The 15,768-nt window shown below is 43.5% G+C and overlaps 1 protein-coding gene across 1 annotated transcript in view; it reads left to right on the forward strand.

Moving 5' to 3' along the window:
* ADGRV1 (adhesion G protein-coupled receptor V1) overlaps nucleotides 1–15,768 on the forward strand; it is a 574,752-nt gene that overhangs the window by 317,339 nt on the left and 241,645 nt on the right. The window contains exons 77-78 of the mRNA XM_040419646.1: nucleotides 8,278–8,449; nucleotides 12,840–13,082. Coding sequence (XP_040275580.1) covers nucleotides 8,278–8,449; nucleotides 12,840–13,082 — 415 coding nt within the window. The remainder of the gene's footprint in view (nucleotides 1–8,277; nucleotides 8,450–12,839; nucleotides 13,083–15,768) is intronic.

A 15,768-nucleotide genomic window follows, 5' to 3' on the forward strand; every position in this document is an offset into this window, starting at 1 on the left:
GCTGACCTCCGCAATTCGGTTGCACGGTATCAGAGTACCTTGGCGTCTGGTGCCGCCGGGGGAAACCAGGTCTGCCTGGAACCTAAGGTCGCTCTCCCTGATAGGTTTTCGGGGGAAGTGATAACTTTGTCCGGTTCAGGGAGTCCTGTAAATTGTATTTTTTTGTCTGCGTCCGATTTCATCTGGAGACGAAAACCAGAGAGTAGAGATTATTATTTCTCTGCTAAGAGGTGACGCTCAGTCCTGGGCTTTTTCTCTGCCGACCGGTTCTCAGTCCCTCCAGTCGGTGGATGAATTTTTTGGAGCCCTGGGCCTGATTTATGATGACTCTGACCGGGTCTCCATGGCTGAATCTAAGTTGCGCAGCTTGTGCCAGGGAGAACGCACTGCTGAGTCGAATTTAGAAGATGGGCGACTGACTCGGAGTGGAATGATCCTGCACTCGGTAGTCAGTTCTGTCAGGGGCTATCAGAGAAATTAAAAAATGCCCTTGCATTTCATGAAAAACCTGATTCTTTGGAGGCGGACATGTCTTTGGCTGTACGGATTGATAGACGTCTTAGAGAGAGATGCAAGGTTCCCTTCGAACAGGGGGTCCTGTCTGGTGGGGAATCAGTCCCTCCTGTCCCTCGGGGTACTTTGACACCTGAATTAGGGACTGGAGAGGAGCCTATGCAATTGGGTCAGGTTACTTCTTGCTCTGGTAATAGCAATTTTAGGAAGCTGAATCGACTGTGTTACTTCTGTGGTAATAAAGGTAATTTCATTAATGTATGTCCCTTTATTAAACCGCTAACTGGTAATGAAAAACAATTAGGGTATTCATTCAAAGGAAAAAAATACTCCCTTACGCACGGTAGCGTGAATGGGGAGTCAGAGCAGGCATATTCGTATCCCACCTGCAGTACCCGATTTCTCCTGCCTGCCATGGTGGCGCTAGACTAGGGAAATTTAGAGTTAAAGGTATTTGTTGACAGTGATGCAGGGGTTAATCTTATTGATTTTAAATTTCTTCAGAGTCATGGTTTCAAAACTAGCTCTTTAAGCAAAGAGATACCAGTGTTTGCTATAGATTACACCCCTCTCTCGCAAAGAAGTCTAACTCATATAGTTCAGGATATTCATTTGAGGGTGGGTGATTCTCATGTTGAGTTTATTTCTTGTTTTGTTATGAAAGGTTTGCCTGCTCCGAAGGTTCTGGGTTTACCATGGTTGATAAAACATAACCCTACCATTGACTGGCAAACTAGACAAATTTGTAATTGGAGTGAATTTTGTATGAACAACTGTCTTAATGCATCTATTTCGGGGGTATCCACTATGGTGTTGCCTCAGTTTCTTTCCGATTTTTCGGACATATTCTTGGATGGTGGAACTCAGGAGTTGCCCCCTCACCGAGAGTATGATTGTCCGGTCAAACTTATTCCCGGATCTAAAATGCCTAAGTCTCGTTTATATAATCTTTCTCAACCCGAAAAAGTAGCTATGCGGGAGTATATTACCGAGAGTTTGGCAAAGGGTCATAATAGACCATCTTAGGCTACTTTCACACCTGCGTTCAGGTGTCCGCTAGTGAGCTCCGTTTGAAGGGGCTCACGAGCGGTCCCGAACGCAGCCGTCCAGCCCTGATGCATTCTCAATGGAGGCGGATCCACTGAGAATGCATCCGCCTGCCAGCGCTCAGCCTTCGCTCCACTCAGTGAGCGGACACCTGAACGCTGCTTGCAGCGTTCGGGTGCCCGCCTGGCTGTGCGGAGGCGAACGGATCCATCCAGACTTATAATGGAAGTCAATGGGGACGGATCCGTTTGAAGATGACACAGTATGGCTCAATTTTCAAACGGATCCGTCCCCCATTGACTTTCAATGTAAAGTCAAAACGGATCCGTTTGCATTATCATGAAAAATGTTTTTTTTTTTGTTTTTTTTGTTCATGGTTATGCAAACGGATCCGTTCTGAACGGATGCAAGCGTTTGCATTATAGGAGCGGATCCGTCTGTGCAGATACCAGACGGATCCGCTCCTAACGCAAGTGTGAAAGTAGCCTTAGTCTCCTATGGCCGCTGGCTTCTTTTTTGTAAAGAAGAAAGATGGATCCCTTAGACCGTGCCTAGATTTTTGGGAACTGAATCTCATTACTGTCCGGGACCCTTATCCCCTTCCCTTGATTCCGGATCTATTTGATCAGATTGTCGGTGCCAAGGTGTTTTCTAAGTTGGATTTAAGAGGAGCTTATAATCTGATCAGAATCAGGGAAGGGGATGAAATGAAGACTTTGAGAATTTAGTCATGCCCTTTGGTTTAACTAATGCCCCTGCAGTCTTTCAGCGCTTTATCAATGACATTTTTCATAATTTGGTGGGGAGGTTTGTGGTTATTTACCTCAATGACATACTTACAGTCAGGTCCATAAATATTGGGACATCAACACAATTCTAACATTTTGGGCTCTATACACCACCACAATGGATTTGAAATGAAACAAACAAGATGTGCTTTAACTGCAGACTGTCAGCTTTAATTTGAGGGTATTTACATCCAAATCAGGTGAATGGTGTAGGAATTACAACAGTTTGCATATGTGCCTCCCACTTGTTAAGGGACCAAAAGTAATGGGACAATTGGCTTCTCAGCTGTTCCATGGCCAGGTGTGTGTTATTCCCTCATTATCCCAATTACAATGAGCAGATAAAAGGTCCAGAGTTCATTTCAAGTGTGCTATTTGCATCTGGAATCTGTTGCTGTCAACTCTCAAGATGAGATCCAAAGAGCTGTCACTATCAGTGAAGCAAGCCATCATTAGGCTGAAAAAACACAACAAACCCATCAGAGAAATAGCAAAAACATTAGGCGTGGCCAAAACAACTGTTTGGAACATTCTTAATAAGAAGGAACGCACCGATGAGCTCAGCAACACTAAAAGACCCGGAAGACCACGGAAAACAACTGTGGTGGATGACCGAAGAATTCTTTCCCTGGTGAAGAAAACACCCTTCACAACAGTTGGCCAGATCAAGAACACTCTCCAGGAGGTAGGTGTATGTGTGTCAAAGTCAACAATCAAGAGAAGACTTCACCAGAGTGAATACAGAAGGTTCACCACAAGATGTAAACCATTGGTGAGCCTCAAAAACAGGAAGGCCAGATTAGAGTTTGTCAAATGACATCTAAAAAAGACTTCACAGTTCTGGAACAACATCCTATGGACAGATGAGACCAAGATCAACTTGTACCAGAGTGATGGGAAGAGAAGAGTATGGAGAAGGAAAGGAACTGCTCATGGTCCTAAGCATAGCACCTTATCAGTGAAGCATGGTGGTAGTGTCATGGTGTGGGCATGTATGGCTGCCAATGGAACTGGTTCTCTTGTATTTATTGATGATGTGACTGCTGACAAAAGCAGCAGGATGAATTCTGAAGTGTTTCGGGCAATATTATGTGCTCATATTCAGCCAAATGCTTCAGAACTCGGCGTTTCACAGTGCAGATGGACAATGACCCAAAGCATACTGCAAAAGCAACCAAAGAGTTTTTTAAGGGAAAGAAGTGGAATGTTATGCAATGGCCAAGTCAATCACCTGACCTGAATCCGATTGAGCATGCATTTAACTTGCTGAAGACAAAACTGAAGGGAAAATGCCCCAAAAACAAGCAGGAACTGAAGACAGTGGCAGTAGAGGCCTGACAGAGCATCACCAGGGATGAAACCCAGCGTCTGGTGATGTCTATGTGTTCCAGACTCCAGGCTGTAATTGACTGCAAAGGATTTGCAACCAAGTATTAAAAAGTAAAAGTTTGATTTATGATTATTATTATGTCCCATTACTTTTGGTTCCTTAACAAGTGGGAGGCACATATGCAAACTGTTGTAATTCCTACACCGTTCACCTGATTTGGATGTAAATACCCTCAAATTAAAGCTGACAGTCTGCAGTTAAAGCACATCTTGTTCGTTTTATTTCAAATCCATTGTGGTGGTGTATAGAGCCAAAAATTTTAGAATTGTGTCGATGTCCCAATATTTATGGACCTGACTGTATTTATTCTCCCGATATGAAGACCCATCAGGATCATTTGAGACAAGTGTTATTGATCCTTCGGGAGAATAGATTGTATGCTAAGTGGGAAAAATGTGTGTTTGCTGTTCAAGAGCTGCCGTTTTTGGGGTACTTGCTTTCTGCCTCCGGTTTTCGTATGGATCCCGAAAAGGTCCGTGCGGTACTGGAATGGGATCGGCCAGAGAATCAGAAAGCCCTAATGCGGTTTTTAGGATTTACGAATTACTATAGAAAATTGATCCTGAATTATTCCACCATTGTCAAACCTCTGATAAATATGACTAGGAAGGGCGCTGACTTCTCTGTCTGGTCAGAGGAGGCATTGCAGGCCTTTTCTGCTATTAAGAAATGTTTTGCTTCTGCTCCCATTCTGATGCAGCCTGATGTGTCTCAACCCTTCATTGTGGAGGTTAATGCATCAGAAGAAGGTGTCGGATCCGTCTTGTCGCAGGGTCCCTCTCCCAGCAAATGGTGTCCGTGTGCTTTTTTCTCCAAGAAACTCTCAGACGCTAAAAGAAATTATGATGTGGGGAATAGAGAGTTGTTGGCAATCAAACTGACCTTTGAAGAGTGGCGTCATTGGCTGCAAGGGGCTACTCATCCGATTACGGTATTTACCGACTATAAGAATCTGGCTTGCCCGCAATCTGCTAAGCGTTTAAATCCTAGGCAGGCTAGATGGACATTATTTTTTACCAGGTTCAATTTTGTGGTCACCTATTGCCCTGGGGTTAAAAACGTCAAGGCAGATGCGTTGTCACGTAGCTTTCCTGGGGGAGGGGGGAGATTCGGAGGATCCCCCTCCAATTTTGGCTGATGGGGTGGTGGTTTCCGCCCATTACCCAGAGCTGGAGACGGAAGTGTTGGGGGCCCAAGAGGAGGCACCTGATTCTTGTCCTCCAGGCAAGTTGTTTGCTCCCTCTGAACTGCGATACAAAGTGTTCAAGGAACATCATGATACTGTCCTTGTGGGACATCCTGGAAGTAGATCCACGGTAGATCTTATTTCTCAGAGATTCTGGTGGCCTGGGTTGTGTAAAGATGTTAAAGGTTATCTAGCAGCTTGTGAGACCTGTGCTCGCGCAAAGGTGGCTCACACGCGGCCATTGGGATCTCTTCTTTCTTTGTCCATCCCGTCTCGTCCTTGGACGCATTTGTCAATGGACTTTATTACTGATTTGCCGAGTTCTTCTGGGAAAACTTCGATTTTGGTGGTAGTGGACCGCTTTAGCAAGATGGCTCACTTTGTACCATTATCAAGTTTACCCAATGCGAAAACCCTTGCTCAGGTTTTTATTGATAATATTGTGAAACTACATGGTGTTCCCTCTGATGTGGTGTCTGATAGGGGGACGCAATTTGTTTCCAGGTTTTGGAAGGCATTTTGTTCTCGTCTGGGTATTCCGTTATCTTTCTCTTCGGCATTTCATCCTTAGTCGAATGGTCAAACAGAGTGCACTAACCTAAGCCTGGAGACATATTTGAGGTGTTTTGTCGCTGAGAATCAGGATGATTGGTCATCGTTCTTTTTTTTAGCGGAGTTTGCCTTGAATAACTGCAGGCAGGAGTCATCTGATAAGTCGCCATTTTTTGGCGCATATGGTTTTCCCCCTCAGTTTGGTACTTTTTCTGGTACCATATCTTCTGGGATACCGGAGGAGGAGAGGTTTTTTTCCTCTTTGTCATCTATCTGGCGGAAGATTCAAGTCAATTTTAAAAAGATGGGTGAAATATATAAAAGGATGGCTGACAGGAGACGTATGAATGGTCCGGACCTGTGTGTGGGTGATTTGGTGTGGTTGTCCACTAAGAATATTAAGCTGAAAATACCCTCTTGAAAATTGGGTCCTAAATTTATTGGTCCATACAAAATAGCGGCCATTGTTAATCCGTGGCGTTTCGTCTGGAACTTCCGCAGGCTTGGAAGATCCATGATGTATTTCACAGGTCCTTGTTGAAAAAGTATGTAGAACCTGCGGAACCATCTCCTTTGCCTCCTCCTCCTGTTTTGGTTGATGGTAATCTGGAATTTCAGATCTCTAGGACTCTCGACTCTCGTGTTCTTCGGGCTTCCCTTCAGTACCTGGTGCATTGGAGGGGATATGGTCCCAAGGAAAGAATGTGGGTTCCGGCTACCGATGTTAACGCTAGCTGCCTTCTGAACGTCCTTCACAGGGCACACCCGGATAGAGTTTGGCCTGGGTGTCCGGAGGTCACCCGTAGAAGGGGGGATACTGTCACGCCCTGCCCTGTGGGTGGTTTGAGGAGATCTGTCAGAATTGTTGCACGTGACTTGACCTGATAGTTTGTTTGTTGTGGGTTTGAGCACAGTTCCACCTTCTCCCAGGTGGTGTTCTTTTGGTGATTAGTGAAGCTATTTGTACCTCCCTTTTTCCCTATAGCCTTTGCAGGTTATAGTTCTACCTTGTGTGAGCTTTGGATGCTTGGTGGATCGTCTGCTCCTTCTCGTATCAGATAAGTCTTTTCCCTTCTCTTTTCCCTTTTGGTTTCTGTTTTGTCTTGGCCTCTAGTGGGGACGCTAGCGCCTTTGGTGGTAGAAGGCGCTGGGTGTCTCTTACCCTTTTGCTGAGGGTCTGTTTAGTGTGTTATAGTCTTAGGCACGGGGACATGTGTAGATCTACCATTGAGGTATGCACATGGGCTTAGCAGTCTAGGGAAAGTGTGTCAGGGATTGCTAGGAGGTGACCTTGTTTTTCCCTAGCTTGTGGGTCCGAGTCTGTTGTTTAGTTTGTCTTTCAGTTTGCTGTTCCCTTCCCTACCTATCGTGACAGAAGCATACTTATCTTCTTCCCAATGCTGGCTTCTGGCTCCTTCTCTCCCCGGATCCTGTGCTGGTAAGTATGCTTCCCTTTGAAGGTCTTCCCAGGAGGAGGAGTTGGCAAAAACACTGCCCCAAAGGTGCACAACCTCTTTAATGTTACATAAGTAGGCATTGCAGTGAGGTACAGTGTATGCAACTAGTGCAGGTAAGAAGGGAGGCTGTTACCTATAGTTACTATATCTGTAGACCATTATTTTAAACTGCCCGTACTGAGATTTAATTGATTACTATACAAAACGGTACCTTTTGTGTGTGTTAGTCTTTATGCATCCTCTACTCTTCTGAAGAAGGCTTTTTACAATATTTTGGAGTGTGAAATCTGACAGTGATGGTGGATCAGAACGTCTGGCTTTCAAATGGTGTTCCATTTCATCCCCAAAGTGTTTCAAGGGGTTGAGGTCAGGTGTCTGTACAGGCCATTCGAATCCCTTCACACCAAACTCATTACACTATGTATTTGTGGCTGGTGCCACTGATTACTTAAAGGGGTTCTGCAGTTTTTTTAAACTGATGATCTATCCTCTGGATCGATCATCAGCATCTGATCGGCGGGGGTCCGACACCCGGGACCCCTGCCGATCAGCGGTTTGAGAAGGCAGCGGCGCTGACAGTAGTGCCGCGGCCTTCTCACTGTTTACCGCAAGCTCAGTGATGTCACAACTAGTACTAGTCAAATGAACAGAGCTTAGCCTCGCCCAGGCCATTGACACTAGTCGTGAGTCGTGACATCACTGGGCCTGTGGTAAACAGCGAGAAGGCCGCGGTGCTACTGCCAGTGACACTGCCTTCTCAAACAGCTGATCGGCAGGGGTCCTGGGTGTCGGACCCCCGCCGATCAGATGCTGATGATCTATCCAGAGGATAGATCATCAGTTTAAAAAAACTGCAGAACCTCTTTAATGAACGAGTGAAACACTCGTTCATCGGATAATAGGATTGTTGGTGCGGTGACTTAAATCATCATTTGCCGGCAGCAGATCATGCTGTCTAAACAGCCTCTGCTGCCAGCAAGCAGTGATTCTGAGATGGATGGCATTAGCGATCATACTGTAGAGGGGATCCCTGCATGTACATGCAGCGGTCTCATTCACTGATGAAAAGGCACTTGTCAGGAAGGAACGCTTCTTTCCCGACAATCGTCTGCTCCGTCGGGCCATGTAAAAGGGCCTTTAGTTTCACCTGTTAACCACTGATAAATTAAGTCTCCTATGAACCCAGGGCATTTCAAAATGCGAAAAAAATGTCATTGGTCCTGTCTAATATTATCTTACTGTGCTATTTTGCTATTCTCTTTTTTTTAGTCTACATCTTGGTTCTGCTTCCATGTTACTCTAAATTGCCTTTCTGTTGGTTAAATGTATATTTCTGTACTTCAGGGCATTTGAAGACGTGAAGATCTATTGGCGTGCTACCTTTAATAAAACTTCAGTTGAACTTTCCAGGGATGATGTGAGCTTGGTTAATGAACTGCAGGCAGTATCAGGATACACCATCTGCACTGCTGGACAAACAGAATGCTTAATTACCGTGGCAGTACAAGACGACAAGGTCAGTGCTGAGAAAGCAGTGAAGGCTAATTTCGTGGGAGTGCAGTGTTCAGCACAGCAAACACGTGCTCCTGGAATGTTAAAAAGTGTATTTTGCACCTTTATGGTGGGTGAAATGACATTTCTAAAATATTTGATTAGTTGCCTTTATATGAAATGAAGCATTATTAGATTTGGAAGTAAATGTAAGCATAGAGGTTGCTAGCCTCTTCTTAGGATGTGCAGTATTCACACATAGCAGTTGAGGTGCTGTTAAAACTGCATCAAAACCACATCTGAAAATTTACATGGGGTTGTGCTGCTTGCAATAATTGACCATGTGGCTTTTAAAACCCATCAATTGAAAGAAATTCACACAGTTTTTCCGATGACATTTTGATGTAGTTTTAACTGCACCTCATCTGCTATGTTTGAATGCACCCCTCCTATCGGATTAAACTTTAGCAATGTCTACCAATGTATGTCTAGTTCCATTCCTTAAAATAGTGGTCTTCAACCTAGAGCTCTCTAGTTGTTGTAGAACTACAACTCCCAAAATGCCCAGACAGCCTATACCAGGGGTCAGAAACCTCCGGCACTCTAGCTGTTGTAAAATAACAACTCCCAGCATGTACACTTCCTCACCTGTTCTAAGAACTCTCATCTAAGTGCATAGAGCACGCTGGGAGTTTTGTAGTTTTGTGACAGCTGGCATGCCAGAGGTTGGCAACTGGTATTCCCATATAGTGAGATGAATAAACATGTTTTAACTATTTAATATAAATTAAATTTTTTGTGGTCAGCATGTGAAAAACCCCATCAGATGGGTACTAATTTAAAGAGGTTATTCCAAGAATAATGTAAAAAGTGAAAATAATATTGTACATGACAATCTCTTTCTAACAAAGCTAGAACCAGCCCTGTCCCTCACATGCATCCAGAGATCTTCACATCCACTGCTCCAATTGCTCTGCTAGATTTATATCAAGCTGGTAGCTGACAGCATGTCTTTCTCAGGGGCATGTCCTTTTTGCTGCAGCTGTCTCCCTATCACAGTTAAGGAGGCAGCTAAAGGGTGGAACTGAGCATGTGCATCCACCAAAAATTTGAATTACATGCAATTACAAAAGTATTCACATCCAGATGCTGGTTGGAAAACTTGATAGTTTTTCTTGGCACAACCCTGTGGAACCTGCAATCTCCTTCTCCCTGTGAGCTGCCCAATCGCAGCGGAGAGCATCATAGCCAGGGAGAAGGTTAGCTTTTTTTCTCTCTCTGTCTGCGACGCTCTCCGCTGCGATTCGGCAGCTCCCAGCCGGACAGAAGGAGACGCCCATTAAGAACCAGAGCTGTCTCCTTCTCCCTGTACTGATGCAGCTAATTAGCATACAGGGTGGCAAAAGTGAACGGGGGGTACAGTGGGGCAACAGAGCAGCCAATGTGAAAAAGTAAAAGTGCCCTGACATCTAATAAAGCCCTACACTGTCAGGTAATAATATTGTAATGTGAGGACCAGTGAAAAATCATTTTATCAGCAGTATCCGTAGATGGCTGTTTCTCCCCATATATGTCCTTCATATGTGCCACTGTAGAGGCTGGACAGTTGCCACACATGCCCCTATCCACCATAAACTCTTTAAACGGTACAACCACATGACATGCGGCCGTGTTCTGTTTGAGTATCGTGTAGCCAAACAGACCACAGGGGGTTCTAATTAAACTAATGAAGACCACATTGTTAGGTTTTTCTCTATTGTTAATGGCTTGGTGGCACCTTCAATGTTTTGCTGCCATTAACAATAAAGACCGACTAAACAGTGTGGTCTTCATTAGATACTCAAATGCAGCACGGCCGTGTCATAAGTGCCGCACGACAATGCCATGTGGTCGAACACATGGTCAATTTTCCATATGCAGTTTTGGAAGCCAAAACCAGGAGTGAATTTTAAAGGGAACCTGTCATCAACTTTATGCTGCCCATACTAATGGCAGAATAAAGTAGACAGGTGAGTTGATTTCAGCGGTCTGTCATTTATAAGTTAAAAGTAAGTGGTCGCCAAGAACCAACATCACAATCATTGCAGACTGGGCCTGGAAAAGAGTCACAGCCACCTGAGAAGAGTCATGGTTACTCATGAATTCCTGCTCCCCCTGCCCACCTGCTGATGACTGACAGCCTTCTACCTAGTTTTCTCCCTTTCTGTCTAGGAGAGAACTGCCAATCATCAGCAGATGGGCGAGGAGAGCAGGAGATTATGGATATCCATGACTCTTCTCAGGTAGATTTGACTCTTTTCAAGGCCTGGGCTGTAATGATTATGATGCTGGTTCTCGACAACCACTTACTTTTAGCTCATGAGTGACACACCGCTGAAATCAGCATTTCTGTCACTAATTTATGCTGCCCATAGTGAGGTCAGCATAACGTTGATGACAGGTTCCCTTTAAAAATCGAGAAGTTGTATGTGTCCTTAATACTCTCCTTTTATGATGCACTCCTGAGATTGGCTTCCAACTCTGAATTAGGAAATCTGACCGTGTGGAAGCACCCTAATATATCTGCTATGCTTCTTATGAAATGAACTAATCATGGGGCCATAAATTAGGCACGCATACACCCTCTAGTTCAGATTTAATAGGACAATATAAAGGGTCATATCTAGGGAGGCTGGGTGGTGCCAAACAGCGACTTTGCCTTGGCTAGGTGTGCCCTGGATAAAGGGAAGACTAGCTACTGCTCTGATTCATGCAATTGTATCGCGAGCAAGCTTCCCTTCAAAGTCTGCTTATATCAGTGCCAATACCTAGACTATCTAATTTTGGAGTGCATTATTTTCATAGTAGACCGTATGTGACAAAACCAGCCTTGTGTATAGCAACCAGTTTATATTTCTATTTCATTATATATATATATATATATATATATATATATATATATGTATGTGTATATGTGTATATATATATATATATATATATATATATACACTCACCTAAAGAATTATTAGGAAGACCTGTTCTATTTCTCATTAATGCAATTATCTAGTCAACCAATCTCCTAAACTCCAAACTGAATGTCAGAATGGGAAAGAAAGGTGATTTAAGCAATTTTGAGCGTGGCATGGTTGTTGGTGCCAGACGGGCCGGTCTGAGTATTTTACAATCTGCTCAGTTACTGGGAAAAGGGAAAAACATCCAGTATGCGGTAGTCCTGTGGGCAAAAATGCCTTGTGGATGCTAGAGGTCAGAGGAGAATAGGCCGACTGATTCAAGCTGATAGAAGAGCAACGTTGACTGAAATAACCACTCGTTACAACCGAGGTATGCAGCAAAGCATTTGTGAAGCCACAACACGCACAACCTTGAGGCGGATGGGCTACAACAGCAGAAGACCCCACCGGGTACCACTCATCTCCACTACAGTTAGGAAAAAGAGGCTACAATTTGCACGAGCTCACCAAAATTGGACTGTTGAAGACTGGAAAAATGTTGCCTGGTCTGATGAGTCTTGATTTCTGTTGAGACATTCAAATAGTAGAGTCCGAATTTGGCGTAAACAGAATGAGAACATGTATCCATCCTTTGATGGCTACTTCCTGCAGGATAATGCACCATGTCACAAAGCTCGAATCATTTCAAATTGGTTTCTTGAACATGACAATGAGTTCACTGTACTAAAATGGCCCCCACAGTCACCAGATCTCAACCCAATAGAGCATCTTTGGGATGTGGTGGAACGGGAGCTTCGTGCCCTGGATGTGCATCCCTCAAATCTCCATCAACTGCAAGATGCTCTATCAATATGGGCCAACATTTCTAAAGAATGCTATCAGCACCTTGTTGAATCAATGTCACGTAGAATTAAGGCAATTCTGAAGGCAAAAGGGGGTCCAACACTGTATTAGTATGTTAGCAATAAATTATCTGTGGATCGTTTCAGCTGGACAAGATGTAATAGGTGCTCTTGGTCTAAGTGGCACACCCAGCCACAAGCAAGTATGTATTAGTATGGTGTTCCTAATAATTCTTTAGGTGAGTGTATATATATATAGTAGATTATAAATTTGGACACTTTTGATAAATGAGGCCCAGTAGTTACTATATTTTGTAGCCTTGGGTACAAGGCTTTATTAAAACTCTACTACAAGAAGATTATTAAAAGAGAAGTCTCTTTACTATGCCAAATATCGGGAGATATACTGTATTTAGCCTTAACAGTATGTAGTGGATGCTGTGGCCTACTGCTTCCCTGACTTCTGATCTTCCTGGTAGTGATGTCCCTTATGATGTAACATGACTATGGCAGCCAATTATGGCACAGCGATCTGGACTCAATCTATTTGGCAGACATTTTTGCCCCACTGCTTATGGTATGATACATTGAAATAATAATCTCTCCATGTTTGCCGCCACAGATACCTGAATTTGAGACATATTTCTTTATTGAGCTCTATGACGTAAGTGCTGGTGCATTAATAAATGGCAGCACTCGATTTGCCAAAATAATAATCGTGGAAAGTGACTCCCCTCGTGGCCTGATTTTCTTTGCTGTGGGATCTCGAGTGGCCGTTGCAGACAAGAAAACAACTGTAATCAGTCTGCAAATTTCCAGGCAACCCAGCTCTGTTCAGTCCATTTCCTTGACATATATTCTAATGGTGAGTTGTACTGTCGTAGACTGTAAATGATTGATAGCTATTCCATACAGATGCTGTATACTTTTATAACTTTGTAATATACTTGTTGTGGTCCCCAGTTTTCCTCAGTCCTGTAGGCCTCATGCATGTGGCCGTAGTATCGGTCTGCATTCAAACCGCGTTTTTATGTAACGGATGTGGACCCAATCATCTCAATAGGGCCACAAAAGATGTTAAGTCTGTTATGCGGCCCCGCAAAAAAGTAAAACGTCCTGTTCTTGTCCATTTTGCAGAATAGAAAAGAATAGAAAAAAAAGGCGGCTGGGATCCTTGTTTTGCGGATCCACAATTTGCAGACCACAGAACACTTACAACTATGTACATGGGGCCTTAGACAGCTGTATACTATGGCCCCCAGTTGTCAGCATTCACATTTTTCATACTGATTCTCCTTTTCTTGTATTCCTCCATTCAACTAAATGCATTGATGTGCATCACCAATTCTCTAGAACGGGTGCATATTGCGAAATTTGTTCCAAATGCATATACCGCTCCACGTTGGAGATAAGGTTGCAGCTGAGTAAAAGCAGCCTTTAGGGAAAAAAAGGGTTGTACGGTGGGGGAGATTTATCAAAAGTGGTGTAAAGTAGAACTGGCCTAGTTGTCCATAGCAGTCAATCAGATTCCACCTTTCATTATTCACAGCCCTTTTGGAAAATGAAAGGTGGAATCTGATTGGTTTCTATGGGCAACTAGGCCAGTTCTACTTTACACCACCTTTGATAAATCTCCCCATATACCGTATGTATATTCTACATCTTTTGGCTTTTTCAGGGAGACAAGGCGAAACCTAAGTGTGTTTTAATGGAATTTTTTGGCAAGGAGAATATTTCCACTGCCATTTAATCAGTGTCGGACTGGGACTCCTTGGGCCACAAGGCTTTATTCTCGAGGCCCAACCCCTATATCATTATTAGAGATAAGCAAACTTTAGAAAAATTAAATTCATCAGCCTCACCGAACTTCGTCAAATTCAATTTGTTATGAATTACTTTGTCACAAATCTCTTTTCATTGTATGTAGCGGGCGCAATGAAGGGGCACGGCGATCTCGCTGCCCCAACGTCATTTAACCCCCCTGATGCTGCGTTCAACGCTGCTCACGGCATCCGAGACTCATATTTAGGTGCTCTAGAGGTTAATCCAGGGTTAAATTATTTTTTTTTAATTACTCACCTCATCTAGTTGATCGCAGAGAAGCCACCAGCTCCCGTCTTGGTTGAGGAATCGAGGAAACCTCGATTGAAGGTTTTCTTCAATCGAGACGGGTGCGGACAGCCTCTCCGCAATCAAGTGGAATTTTTTTTATTTTCAGACACCATTTTAGGGAAAATTAATTTGTTAACACAAAGCGTGAAGAAATTTGGATTTGTGCCGAATCAAATTTTTCCTAAAATTCGGATGCTTTGATTCACTCAACACTAATCATCATCTAATAGGTTTTGAATTAAAAGAAATAGACCATAGTTGCAAGTGATTAGCTCCAAAGGCAGTGACATGGGGCTTTTTTTCTCCTGGACCTGTAGAGCCCGGTATGGTATGAGAGGCTGAACCCAGGAACACTGCATATGAGGCAACGGCCTTACCACTGAGATAAAGGCCTTTAAAAAAAAAAGACAACCCCTTAGCTCAGTGGTAAGGCTGTTGCCTCATATACAGTGTTCCTGGGTTCAAAACCCCTTTCAGCCTTATGGTATTAGAGCCTGGGCCCAGTGGAGGATCCTCTGGTGGTCCAGCCCAACCCTGGTTTTAATTCATTAGCAGTTTATGTATTTCTAAATGGGGCCTTTTGAACTGATTTTTTTCAGTGCTTAGCCATTTGCAATACAGTCTTCTCCTGCTTTCTAATTTAAAAGCAGGAATGTTTCTCATATTTAAAATGGAAGGGCTTTTTGTTCTCTGGAACTGGCCAGTAGCCACATGATTTGCTTCTGATGGTCAGAGCTGACAGTTAATGACCTGCTAAACTGTGACATCACTATGTGAATGACCCTGAACCGACTGTAGTGAAGATCCTTTTATTACAATATCTGCAAATGAAAGGAGCAGCTTCACTGAAATTAAAAACAGGTTTCAAGCAAGATTATCACAAAACAAATGATGAAAAGTCTAGAATCTATTTTTGTTTTTACATTATGTCACGGTCTTTTCAGCTTCATATGATGAATTGTCTTAAATCTCACTAATTAAACAACACATTGCATTCTCACAAATGCAGCACAACTCAAAGTGGTTCACACATGGCAGATTTCATGCAGAAATTTCTCCGACTGAAAATCAGTTGTGCTCATCATTTTGAGGCAAGAACATGGATTTTTGCAAGCCTCATGTAGACATTTCTACAACAGAGAAAAGTCCAGCTCAACCCAATTATCCAAACACCTGCGTGCACGGAAAAGGCTGGTGAGCCTGTATATCTTTAGTATGAAGCACAACAAAATTCCAGCACTCACGATTTTGGTAGCTAAAATCTTCGTCTTTTATTCAGGCAGTAGACAGTTTAGACAGGACATCCACCCACAAGTGTAGCAACTTTGACGCGTTTCGAACAATAGTTCTTAGTCGTAACAATGAGCTGTGTTATCTCTGGTGGTTTTATGTTGGTTTGTAGAGTAATTACTCACTGCCCCCCACCTGCAGGGCGGGGG

This window comes from Bufo bufo, chromosome 2 (genome assembly GCF_905171765.1).
Source record: "Bufo bufo chromosome 2, aBufBuf1.1, whole genome shotgun sequence".
Classification (NCBI taxonomy): domain Eukaryota; kingdom Metazoa; phylum Chordata; class Amphibia; order Anura; family Bufonidae; genus Bufo; species Bufo bufo.